At 41.2% G+C, this 13,832-nt stretch overlaps 1 protein-coding gene across 1 annotated transcript in view; it reads right to left on the reverse strand.

Moving 5' to 3' along the window:
* LOC117388664 (serine/threonine-protein kinase H1-like) overlaps positions 1 to 12,913 on the reverse strand; it is an 80,345-nt gene extending 67,432 nt beyond the window's left edge. The window contains exon 1 of the mRNA XM_033986252.2: positions 12,781 to 12,913. Coding sequence (XP_033842143.2) covers positions 12,781 to 12,913 — 133 coding nt within the window. The remainder of the gene's footprint in view (positions 1 to 12,780) is intronic.
* Between the last annotated feature and the right edge of the window lie 919 nt (positions 12,914 to 13,832).

Genomic DNA, 13,832 nt, shown 5'->3' on the forward strand with positions numbered 1-13,832 from the left:
AAGCTAAACTCCAGCCACAATCGCTATTTAATAATCTGGTACCTGTTTTAATGTTTTATCTGGACTTTAGTTTGTTTTCTGTTTGTACTGCATGTTGAACAGGACACCCACGAAAAAAGAAAGTCTAAGTGTTCGCATTGGGACGCCCTGTATAGATAAAGATAAAAAAATAATAATAATAAAAATAAAAGGAAGAGTAAAAAGTGTCTGTGTCAGTCGTCCAGGTCTGATCCATAGCAAAAGAAGAAGTTAAATCTGTCAACTGGACAAATCGTTTTAGGAGTGAAGACGTTTCTCTGCTCATCCAAGTCGCTTTTTCAGTTCTGGTCAGATTACTGCTGGACACTGCCTTATATCTATCTGAAGGGAGGGGCTAACCACACTCAAACTGTAAACAGATATTGTCTCCAGTTTAATATAAAACTACCCTATTCAACCTTTAATGACCCTGCTATTGTTCTCATTGTTCTGGGTCTGAGGATGGAATCATAGCTCTGTGAGAGATTATGTCTCAGGCCCCATCCCTGTTTAAAAAGCGCCTCAAGTAAATGTAACCGAGTACTACCCGCCTCTGAGAAAGTCATAAACACTGGATATAATTTAGGATCTTGAATATATGTTTTAATGTGGGTGCTTCAGGGGTTAGGACCATAGAGAAACAGTTGTTGATGGTGATCTACACAAGCACTAAAACTAATTATGGGTTTAATCTCCTCCCCAAGTCTCTATAGTTTATCACTGACCTTTATCTAATTAGTGACAATGGCCATTATCCTGCTTTATTTTCCCAACCACACCACAATATCTGAAACAATAGACCTTTTACCATCCCACTACTCAAATACGCTGCAAAAATATAATGATACGGGTAACATTTCAAATTGAATTAACCATATTTTATCGTTATTTAAAATGATCTATAGACATTTTGTACTTCAAGCTAGAAAAAAGCCTTTTTGTCACATTTAAAATAAGTGTTTGTACTTAAAAGCCCTGTACATGATTGTTTTTGTTTTTTTCCATGTATTTGAGCAAAATATCTGATACTGCAGCAGATGATGATGCCATTCCCTGGGAGTGTGATGCTAACTAGAGACACTGCTCTGTCTGAAGCCCTGTTAAACTTTAATCTGTTTTTTTTTTTTTTTGTTACACAATCTGACCATATATGTTATAAGCAGCTATTGAGGCAAAAACAAATCTGCTGTGTTCTGCCTGTATCTAACTAAAAGGTAATCAGATAATCAGGAAATTCACTGTTAGCATGCTAGTTCTTACTGTGATAGCAAACTGGTCTGTAAACGTTGTGAAAAATGCTTGTAAACTCAGTGTGGTGAATAATTACTACTTCTGTTTTTGCAAAAATCTCTGTTTTGTTCTATACATTCGATAAAAAATGTATTGCTATTTTGAATTTTCTTTCTAAACTTCTACCAACTACCGAAACTAACCTTTGCTTATCATTCTTGTTTTTCAGTTTTATATTTATTCGGGGCATTTCGTCTCCTTCTAACTTTATATCGAACTCCTCAAACTCTCTTATATATTTGGGCTCGGATAAAACTCTTTCTGATTTTGGGGAGTTGAACTTTCAAACTTGAGTCCTTTGAGATCAAATTTACCATCTCCACTACTGTGATTAATTTGGCTGGAACGTTGTACGGCTCTTGAGGATTCGGACTTGAGAGCGGCGCGTTCGGACACAACACGAAACTAAGATGGAGGACGGTAAATACATTTAAGACGCATCGATGTGTTTTCTCCAGTGAAGGTCATCAACACGTGGGATTTAATACGCGCTACACTGTGTTTATTGATTGCTTTGGGGTTGGAACTGTTTTTCTTGGGACAGTGCAAACGTTTGGTGCATTTAAATGGTGTAAGATTCGTCATAGTGTTGATGTATTCCATGTTTCATAGAGTGTGAATAGACCCTCAATTTATCATTAAGAAACAACATTGAACACTGTGTCTAATACATAAATGAGAATGTACTGAAGTGTTTTGGTACTAAATAAAATAAAATATGAAATTCAAGACATAATCTGAGTCTGCACATGAATATAAATGTGTACAATGCTGCAATATACCATATACATGAGATATATATGGGGTATATATGAGAACCCCATCCCAACTGTGAAATACAGGGGTGGCAGCATCATGTTGTGGGGTTGTTTTGCTCCAGAAGGGGTTGGTGCACTTCAAAAAATAGATGGCATCATGAAGAAAGAACATTATTTGGAAATGTTGAAGCATCATCTCAAGACTTCAGCCAGGAAGTTAAACCTTTGGTGCAAAAGGGTCTTCCAAATGGACAATGACTCAAAGCATACTGCCAAAGTGGTTACAAAGTGGCTTAAGGATAACAAAGTCAATGTTTTGGAGTGGTCATCACAAAGCCCTGATTGAAAGTTTAGGGGCAGACCTGAAAGGACATGTGCAAGCAAGGCGGCCTACAGACTTGGCTCAGTTACACCGGTTCTGTCTGGAGGAATGGGCCGAAATTCCTGCCAACATTTGGTACTACATTAAATCAATTATGAAATTCAAGACATAATCAGAGGATCCATATCAATATAAGTGTGTACAATGCTGCAATATACCACAGATAGATAGATCAAAATAGTAGTAATAGTTCTAGTAGTAGTAGTAGTAGTAGTAAGAAAAAGCAGATCTGTTAGAATGTTTAGCTTTGACACCACTAGGCCAACTTACAGCTCAGATCTGCGGAAAGATGAGCCCACTCACAGAGCAAACTGTTTTTCCAAGTTTTTTTTTTTTTTTTTTTTTTTTTGCAACACAAACATCTGTAATCTTATAAATGGAAGGTAAAATGTTCAAGATTCACTGTGTGGCTGCTTGTCTACATGGAGACATTTGCCTGCAATCTGTGTAAACCCTCAGTCGTCCAGGTCTGATCCATAACAAAAGAAAAATATATAATCTCTCAACTGGACAAAAAATTGTAGGAGTGAAGACATTTCGCTGCTCATCCAAGCCTGTTCATGAACTGAAGAATAGCTATTTGCCTGGAACATTCCAGTATGGCATTCAACGCATTGAGCTAGCATTTGACTGTCTTTATTGAAAAATACCTTGAAAAACATTCTTACTACTGCTGTTACTGAAACAGTAAAAAAGCAGTAGTAACAACAACACCAGTAGTTGTAGTAGTAGTAGCAGTAGTAGTAGTAGTGTAGTAGCAGTAGCCTTGCACTAGAATTTAGCCATGCATGGGACAAAAATTAAGCTAGATATGAACACATTTTTTTTAATTTACAGTAATGGAATAATTACAGGTCAGGTCTATGGAGAGGTGACCCCGGCTCACAGTAAGAATGCATGATTTTCAAGGTATTTTCAAGGTATTTTGGTAGATTATTTGAATGTTCACCCCTGGGCAACCTGTCAAATACCGTAGTTAATTCCCATTCCCGTATATTCCATCACATTTTGAGATATATAAAATAAAATTTACCCAGTAAATCCATTTTTAAAAAGACACCATTGACAGCCCTTACCCTTTTCCTCATTACACTTCCAGTGTAGAACAGAAAGCATGTTGAAGTTAGCCTGACATTTGTATCTCCACACTGGTGTAACATATCTGGGCAGTACGGTCTATTTCCTGGATATAATATGACCTTAAAATCTTCACTATTGCATCATATTTTAGCCTTATCCAGGGACCCTCTCCAAATCAATGCAACTGAATAATATCATGTGGAGAGACCTGACATATCTGTTTTATGGCACCAGATCCAACCATATAAAAGTGATTGGATGTTCAAAATTGGGTCCAGTGGAAGGCAGCATTGCAGAGATATGGTTTTATATGAAAGATTCAGGTTGGCCAAGGGTATAAGAATAAATGTGGGCTTTAAAAATGAAGTTGTAATGGCAAAACAATATATTTTACACATTTTGGATCTATTGCCATGGAGACAAGCAGATGAGGTGAGGTCAGGTCAGGTCTAGAGGAAACAGAGGCGACCCCGCTCACTATAAGAATACATATTTTTAAAGGATTTCTTTTGCAGTACAAACATCTGTCATAATAAATGCAAGGTATAGGTTTAAAGGCATTAAATACATCTTGCAAGCATTTATTTAATTACATATGTTTATTTCACTGCATTCACTGAAACATGCATTCGTTCTGTGAGCAGGCTTTCTTCTCCACAGACCTAATCTGTAACATGGCCTCACCCACTAGCTTGTCTTTCTGCAGGTAAATATGTTTAACATTCTGGAACATTCTAGGCAAAGTCATACCATCTCCCCCTCATAAATATTAAGCTTTAGAGTTAAAGGTCCTATATTACACAAAATTGACTTTTGTGAGCTTTAAGCCATGTTAGAATGTTACCTCATCAAAAACATATCTGTCGTTGTGTTTTGTTTCATTCACAAACGTTTGAGTAATCTTTTATTATTAGTCTGTCTACATTTCTAAAGCTCAAAATGCTCTGTTCCACCTTGTGATGTCCTGAAGCAGTAGTTTTCCAATTAACTAAATATAGAGGGTTTGTGTTTTAAAGATGTGTGAATGAAACAAAACACAACTCCATGTTTTTGATGAGGAAACGACATTATGACATGAAAAAATAGCATAATATGGGCCCTTTAAGGTATTTATTTAAAAAAAGGGACAATGCACATTAATCAAGATTACAAAAAAAAAAAAAAAAAAAAAAAGGTAGTGTTATATTTGATGACTTTTTCTCATTCAAAAGAAATTATATTACATTTTCAATTGTTAATTGCTATGGCAACAATGCATTTTCATCACTCTGAAACATAGATAACCTCGAGTACATCATCTTTATCCTGTACTAGTCTGAGTAGTTGAGTCAGGCTCACTTTTTGATGGATGGGATGGGATCACATAAGCCACAGTGTTATTTCTTATGAACTGGTTTATTGGCTTGAACTGCCACTTCAGATGTTTACTGGTTTGTGCTATGATGCATTTAGAGTTGATAAAAAAAAAAAAGACAAACAAAAAAAACAAATCAACTCCTTCTTTGTTTGTGCCATTGTGTAAAATCACTCATGCATTTTCCAATTACAGCTAAAGTTGGCAGTTCATTTACAGACCAAGTCGACCAATCAGGATACAGGGACATTTTAGTTTATTTGAATGAAGAAGAGATAGAACACATTTAGGTCACATTGGTAGTTGTTGATGTTGATGGATTGTAACTGAGGCAAACCAATTATAATGAATTAACAATTTGCATTTTAATAACATTATCATCGTGGGTTAAATGAACGCATTAGTCTTGATTAGTTTTGTATTGGGATGACATGTGTGGAGTGAGAGTGCGAGGGAGTGGAGGCGCAGATTTATAAAGGAAGTTTTGGAATTACTTGGGAAAATTGGAAGATGGAGTTTGTCACCAAGTTTGTCGAAATTTATGACCAAATTTGAAATTTCTGTTAGGTGCTTTTTATTTATTTTATCTTTCACGGAGTAGGTAAAAATGCGTAAGAAAGCAAAAACGTTACATTGGCTTATATCAGTATTAGTTTAGTTTAACTAAGGTAACACAAGACTCGTCAATGAAACTATGAAACACATATTACAGTTTCCATACATTTCAACAGTAAAAAAAAAAAAAACGAAAAAAAAAACATATTTCCTGGAGGAGGACTATCGACGGCCTCAACGAAATTCTGGCAAATCATCTGATGCCTCAAGAGGGGGAAGCAGTGCTTCACCAACACTCTTTACTGCACAGGCAGAGACCTGCTGACCTTGACTGAGGATGTTGTCGGACAGTGAAAGGAATATTTTGAGGATCTCCTCAATCCAACCATCACGTCTTCCGAGAAGGAAGCAGAGACTTGAAATCAGGAGGCGGACTAAGGTCTATTCCAAGGTACTGGAGAGGAGAATCTGACCGATAGTTGAACCTCAGATGTGGTTTTCGTCTCGGTCGTGGCACACTTGACCAGCTCTATACTCTCCATCGGGTCCTCGAAGGCTCATGCGAGTTTGCCCAACCAGTGCAAATGTGTTGTGTGAATCTAGAGAAGGCATTCGACCGTGTCCCTCATGGTGTCCTTTGGGGGCTGCTCCGGGAGTACAGCCTTTGCAAAGGGCTGTTCGGTCCCTTAGCAGGAGCTGTGTTCGCATTGCCAGCAGTAAGTCAGACCTGTTCCCAGTGCATGTTGGACTCCTCCAGGGCTGCCCTTTGTCACCAGTTCTGTTAATTGTTTTTATGGACAGAATTTCTAGGTGCAGCCAGGGGCCGGAGGGGGTCTGGTTTGGGAACCACAGGATTTCATCTCTGCTGTTTGCAGATGATGTTGTCCTGATGGCTTCTTCGAGCCAGGACCTGCAGCAGGCAGTTGGGATGAGAATCAGCTCCTCCAAATCCGAGACCATGGTTCTCGACCGGAAAAAGGTGGTTTGCTCTCTCCGGGTGGGTGGAGAGCCTTTGCCTCAGGTGGAGGAGTTCAAGTATCTCAGGGTCTTGTTCAGAAGTGAGGGAAGGATGGAGCTTGAGATTGACAGGCGGATCGGTGCAGCGTCTGCAGTGATGCTGTCGCTGTATTGGTCCGTTGTGGTAAAAAAGGAGCTGAGCTGAAAGGCAAAACTCTCGATTTCCCAGTCAATCTACATTCCTACCCTCACCTATGGTCATGAGCTTTGGGTGATGACCAAAAGGACAAGATCGTGGACACAAGTGGCCAAAATGGGTTTCCTCTGTAGGGTGGCTGGGCGCTCCATTAGAGATAGGGTGAGGAGCTCAGTCACAAGGGAGGAGCTTGGAGTAGAGCCACTGCTCCTCCATGTTGAGAGGAGCCAGCTGAGGTGGCTCAGACATCTGTTCAGGATGCCTCCTGGATGCCTCCCTGGGGAGGTGTTCAGGGCATGTCCCACCGGGAGAAAGCCCTGGGGAAAGCCCAGGACATGTTGGAGGGACTGTCTGTGGGCTGGCCTGGGAACTTCTTGGGATCCTACCGGATGAGCTGGAGGACGTGTTTGGAGTGAAGGAAGTCTGGGAGTTCCTGTTTAGACTGCTGCCCCCACGAGCTGGCTCCGGATAAGCGGGAGAAAATGGATGGATGGATGTTTTGAGCTTTTGCAGAAGAAAATGTCATTACTCACTATTGACATCATATACCTTTGCCACTCAATAACAAAGTTCCAATGACTGATGTCATCTGCGTAACCTCTATTAAAGGTGCTAAAAGCTTGGTTCAACCTGTAAATTAAATTTGTGAATCCGGTCTCAGCTCTATTTGCACTTTATAATTAAGTAAATTACTCCTCTGAGCCCTGGTGCTAAGTTTGCAGACACTCCAAAGTAGATGTTAGATTGTTTTTCATATAGTTTGCACAAAGCTGTATGTGATTGGTGGAGATGCTCAGGTATTTACAAGTGCTGTACCGGTACCCCGGGGCCTCCTCCCGGTGGGACATGCCCAGAACACCTCCCTAGGGAGGCGTCCAGGAGGCATCCTGAGCAGATGCCCGAGCCACCTCAGCTGGCCCCGGGGAAGACCCAGGACACGCTGGAGGGACTATGTCTCTCGGCTGGCCTGGGAACGCCTTGGGGTCCCACCGGAGGAGCTGGAGGACGTGTCCGGGGTGAGGGAAGCCTGGGAGTCCCTGCTTAGACTGCTGCCCCCGCGACCCGGCCCCGGATAAGCGGAAGAAAATGGATGGATGGATGGATGTACCGGTACCATCTTAATAATGTAAAAAACAGAAGTATTTCATTTTAAACAGTTTGCAGAATTCCTCACTTACCTTATGCATACTGAGCATCCCAATGATTCACAACTGTCAGAGCTCTGTTTGGCCTACATGATAAAGCTAATGACAACAACTAGCAGATATTTGCATTACAATTTTCTGTATTTTTCATTTACTACCTATATTTTTTGGTGGTAAGATACTTAACACATAAGCAAGCTGGGAGAAGTGGAGAAGTGTCTTGCCCTTAAATTACAAATATTTTGCATTGTGTGTTATTGGCCCTTTAAAATGCTCTTGAGTGCCTTTGCTTTGCCAGCTCATGTTCTAGAATTTAAAATAATGCATATCTTCAGGCAATAGACACCTTGTTTCTACAGCTATACTCCCTGTACTGGAAACTGGGGATTGGTCACATTATTAAGGTTTTCTGATATGCTAGCAGAAGCATACTGATATGCTTAGAATGAGTACAGCAGAACCCCGGACTGGGACATTTACCTGTGACGTAACAATCCTAGGAAATTCAAATCTCAGTATTATTTGTGGACTTACTACGCAGGATTCATCAAATTATCGTGCCAGGGCTAACAATATTAATTAAGCAAAATGCAACTTCAGGTATGTTTTTGATGGGAACAATGTTGTCTGAAAAAGCCAATTTTGCATAATGTGTCCTTTAATCTTATCTTAGTCCTGGTTTAAGTATCGACCTTGTAACCACAGTTTAGTCTTCTTTTATTAACCTATTCACTATATATTGTTACTGGTGCACGTCATGGGTCAGTTTTATTCTCAATTGCTCGCCTGGTTTAGTCTGACCGCATAAAATGTACACGGCTGTGAGGGACACCGGGTTACTACTTAATTTCACCTGACATAAAATCCATGAGATGTTGCTCTTGTCTCTCGCAGGTCGGTAAAACACTGTTGGAATAATATGGGAATGCTCAAGATTCAAATCCATATCTGGAATAACCAGGAGGACATGTTCTATTGACTTAGGCGCATTTGCAATATTGAGTCCTCCTCGCACTATCTTTACTGTATCAGTTAATATTATGTCACATTCATTCATAGAAAAAAATGTGAGGTAGATAAAGCTAACAGTCTGCAAAATAAATATATTCTTGTAAATGTATTCTTCTCAGAATACACTTACAAAAACAGAAATACAAACAAAAATATTGCTAGGTTTCAGATGACATTACTACATTGTATAGGTCAATAATATTTAGCAGAGATGGGGTCAGGTAAAATTAATATTGTTAAAATACAGATGTGTAATAATATGGTGATTTCTTGGGTCTAGTCACTAAAATTATCAGGTTCAGCAATTATGAATTTACCTTATAGATATTACTTATTAAAATACAATGTAGTCAATAGGGGAATCTGGCTCCTGACCCCATCTGGGAGTATGACATCACATTTTACAATCTGAAAACCACTAATAAGCAAATAAGTGCGTGTATAAGTTGTGCAATCAATAAATAAAAACTTAACTAAAGATTAGAAACATGACACAACACACATAAGTCCACATAATTAAATTAATTTTGTATTTAACTGGATAAGTGTGATTGTCTTACACAAATGCACTTAAAGATGCACTATGCGACGGTGTGGGGTCTGCCAATTGCTTGTTTCCATGGAGATGTGATCACTTTGCCATATTTCATCATATGGAATTCAATTTATCTATATTGCTTTTATTTTGTTATGGGTGTTGGCCTGGAGGCAAGTCTTTTTGCATGGGTTGTCTCCGTGCAAATAGATGCAGATTTAGATCAGCCGTACTGTTGAATATTCCTGATAAAGCAATGCATTCACCATGGACACAAATAGAAAAGTTGCATTGTGCACCGTAGTAAAAGAAAAATTCAATTCTGTCAACTGGACAAAACATTTTAGAGTGAAGACGGTTCTGGTCATATTGCTGGTGGACACTGCCTTATATCTGTCTGAAGGGAGGCGTTAACTACACTTAAACTAACACAAGTATTTGTTTAGTTTCTATTTGTTGGCCTGGTCTACTGAACTAAGTACCTGAGTCATACTTAGCGTAATCATTCAATCCCCTAATGGGTGATCTCACACGTATTGGCATACTTTTTTATCGCTATTGTTTTCCTTGTTTTGATTTGGGTCTGAAGATGAAGTTATAAATAGGAGATGGATGATGTCTAAAGCCTCCATTCCTCTTCAAAGATCGATTGTCTTTCCTAACAAAAACTGCCTCTTTAACTCTCCTCTCAAACCATTTGTTTCTTTGGCTAAGATCGGTCTCTCACTATCTTTAAATGAGTAGTTAGTGGCTTTGAGATGGAGATGCACAGCAGGTTGGGGTCCCGAGCTGCTCTTGGGATGGTGTTGGTACATTCTTTTACTATGGATCACGTTCATTCATTCATTCATTGTTCATTCATTTATCTTTCTTTATACACGGAGAGCCAAATGAAAGTACTCAGACTCTTTTTCACGAGCACAGTGTTAAAATTATGACTATTATAGGTCTGTAAAAGTGTATTGCTGTTGACATTGATAGTGAATATACTGTCTCCATAAGTCCATAAGAAACACTACATTTCTCATATATAATCTCCCTGAGTGAAGTCTGGGTTGGAGATCTGGTGCATTCATGTGAGTGACATTTGTGGTGTGGCCGGTCTGACCCTGAGCTGCTTCACTGCTCCGTCTATAAAACATATACAGTCTGAGAGGAGCTGTAACGCTGTGGAAATATCTCAGCAAAATGATGGAACACACTTCTATATGTCCACACTGTAGCGCGCGGAATGGAATGACAAAAAATGAAATGAAATGAAAAAAAAGACTGTTACCATGGACATCTGCAATGTTTTTTGGGGCTGTCGCCACTGGTGAATACATCCATTATAGAGGATGAATATTTTTTATTTTTTATATTTAGTATCTGAAAATCTCCATTGGTTTAACATTAGGCTAGTTGTAAAAAAAAGTGTGATGAACTGCTGTGTAGTTATTCAGTGGACTTCTGTGGTTGAATTTGTGAGTAATATTTCAAGCTGCTGGATGTTTTAACATATGAACACGTTTGTATTTTAACATACTGGTAAAATTAAAGATGCACTATGTAACTTTTCTGGTTAGGAAGGAAGGACAGACATGGGCTGTGTTTGAATGTCGACACTATTCCCTACTAAGGGCACTATTTAGGGGTCACGCCATTTTTAGTGGTGTCCGCAAGACCAAGGAGTGAAAAAGTAGTGCGTTCAAAGTTTCCCACAGTGCACCTTGAAAAGTAGTGGGCAGCGGGTCAATATAGACCACAATGCATTGCGAGAATTGGAAAAACAACAACAACTTTAACTGAATGACAGCAGACAGAAGCGCTGGTTTATCACACTGTTGATTGCTGATTATGAATAAACTGCTGTTAAATAAACAATTGCTGTGTAAAGTTGTTAGTGTTAGTCGGTTGTGTTAGCTTGAGCTATTAAAAGAGAGATCTTTTCTGCATCTCAGACAAAAATTTTAAGAATGTAGTCCGTTTACGTGAGATGCAGCTTGACAAAAACTCGTATGCTTATTATTAGTCCATTAAATATTTTTGTGCCAGTACAATCTGATGAATATTTATGAGCACTTAGCATTTAGACTTTTTTTCACCCAGTTGCAAGAGTCACGTGACCCTAGAGAAGTGATGAAGCCTATGTAGTGAATGAAAAGTTATGGACTAAGGTGGACATTCAGACACAGCCATGGTCTGCCCAAATCAAAACCAATATGGTGACTGACAAAGAAGTAAAAAAAAATGTCACAAGGGACTGAAAAACACAGTGGACTTCTCCAAAATCGATGAGCAAAACACTAAACTCTGAAGTGAGAGAAATGTGACTTTGTTAAAAATAAGATAAGATATGCCTTTATTAGTCCCACAGTGGGGAAATTCCAGTATTGCACCGCACAGTTAAAGAACAGAAGGAAAATGGTACATGCAATAAAACAAGATAATAGATAAATAGCTTAAAATAATAAAAAAAATAGACTTAAAAATAAACTAGAAATAGACTCTAATATAACATCTTCGTAAAGTGACTTGAGTATTGCACATAGGTATGTTTGAATGACACATGTTCAGTGTTAACAGTGTTCATTGTACAGTCTGACAGCAGCAGGAAGGAAAGACCTGCGAAACCTCTCCTTCACACAGCGAGGGTGAATCAGTCTGTCACTGAACCTGCTCTCCAGGACAGACAGAGCGTCCTGCAGGGGGTGAGACTCATGGCCCAGCATAGAAATGACCTTAGCCAGGACCCTCCTGTCCCCCACTTCCTGCACTGAGTCCAGAGGACAGCCCAGGATGGAGCTGGACTTCTTGATGACCTTGTCCAGCTTCTTCCTCTCCCTCTCTGTGATGCTGCTGCTCCAGCAGACCACACCGTACAGGATGGCTGATGCCACCACAGAGTCATAGAAGGTCTTCAGGAGTGGCCCTCTCACTCCAAAAGACCTGAGTCTCCTCAGGAGATAGAGCCTGCTCTGGCCCTTCCTGTACAGTGCATGTGTGTTGTGAGTCCAGTCCAGTTTGTTGTTCAGATGAACACCCAGGTACTTGTATGAGTCCACTCTCTCAATGTCCCTTCCCTGGATGCGCACTGAGGGGGCAGTAGAGTGGCGTCTGCGGAAGTCCACCACCATCTCCTTGGTCTTCCCTGCATTGATGATGAGGTGGTTCTGCTGACACCAGTCCACAAAGTCCTGTGTTAGTCCTCTGTACTCCACATCGTCATCATCCTTGATGAGGCCAATGATGGCAGAGTCATCAGAGAACTTGTGCAGGACACAGCTGTCCGTGTTGGGTCTGAAGTCTGCAGTGTAAAGGGTGAAAAGAAAGGGCACGAGGACAGTGCCCTGGGGCGCCCCCACACTACAGGTCATGAGATCAGACACGCAGTTCTTGGCTCTCACAAACTGGGGCCGGTTTGTAAGATAGTCCAGGATCCAGTCTGCCAGGCCACAGTCCACCCCGGCGGTCTCCAACTTGTCCCTCAGGAGCAGTGGCTGGATGGTGTTGAAAACACTGGAGAAGTCAAAGAAGAGAATCTTCACAGTGCCGCCGGGGTTCTCCAGGTGAGACAGTGAGCGGTGCAGCAGGTAGATGACGGCGTCCTCCACTCTGATGCCAGGCCGGTACACAAACTGCAGCGGGTTCATCGCTGAGCTCGCGGTGGAGCGGAGATGTTAGAGCCACCGGCCTGAAGCTGCTGAGCTCCTTGGCCTGTGGTATCTTGGGCACTTCCAGAGTTGTGGTACCACCCTCAGCTTTAGGCTCATGTTGAAGACATGCTCCATAACTCCGCACAGTTCATCTGCACAGGACTTAAGGAGCCTGGAGCTGATGCCGTCTTGTCCTGCTGCCTTCCTGGGTCTGATCTTCTTGAGCTCCAGTCTCACCTGGGCTGTAGAAAATGACAGTGGCAGGCTGGGGAGATGGGTGAGTCCATGTGTATTGGTGGGCTGAAGAGCAGAGGCAGAGGTGTGAAGAGGTGCAGGAGTTCCCTATTGTCCAGCCGGGGAGGGGAGAGCAGGCAGCTTGGTGGGGGGAGGGCTGGGTGATTGATCAAATCTCAGGAAGTGAGAATTGAGGTCGTTCACCCACAGCAGGTGCCCCTCCGTCTGGGCAGGAGGTACTTTGAAGCCTGAGATAGTCTTTACAGTTCTCCACACCCCCTGGATGTTCTGATGAGTGACCAATGAACTCCTTTGTTTTATGCGTCACTGGCTGTGGTTACATGTACACTCAAAATCTGATTATGATTATGTAAACAGACCCTTTACATGGTGGTCCCTCTGATTACCCACATCAGAGTTTGTAGTTTCTAGTTTGTGTGTCATTCAAATAATATTAAAGGTCCAGAAAGGTCCTAGGGAGGTGTTCCGGGCATGTCCCACCGAGAGGAGGCCCCGGGGAAGACTCAGGACACGCTGGAGGGACTATGTTTCTCGGCTGGCCTGGGAACGCCTTGGGGTCCCACTGGAGAAGCTGAAGGATGTGTCTGGGGTGAGGGAAGTTTGGGAGTGCCTGCCCAGATTGCTGGCCCTGCAACCCGGCCCTGGATAAGTGGAAGAAAAT

This window comes from Periophthalmus magnuspinnatus, chromosome 20, assembly GCF_009829125.3.
Source record: "Periophthalmus magnuspinnatus isolate fPerMag1 chromosome 20, fPerMag1.2.pri, whole genome shotgun sequence".
In the NCBI taxonomy this organism is placed as follows: domain Eukaryota; kingdom Metazoa; phylum Chordata; class Actinopteri; order Gobiiformes; family Gobiidae; genus Periophthalmus; species Periophthalmus magnuspinnatus.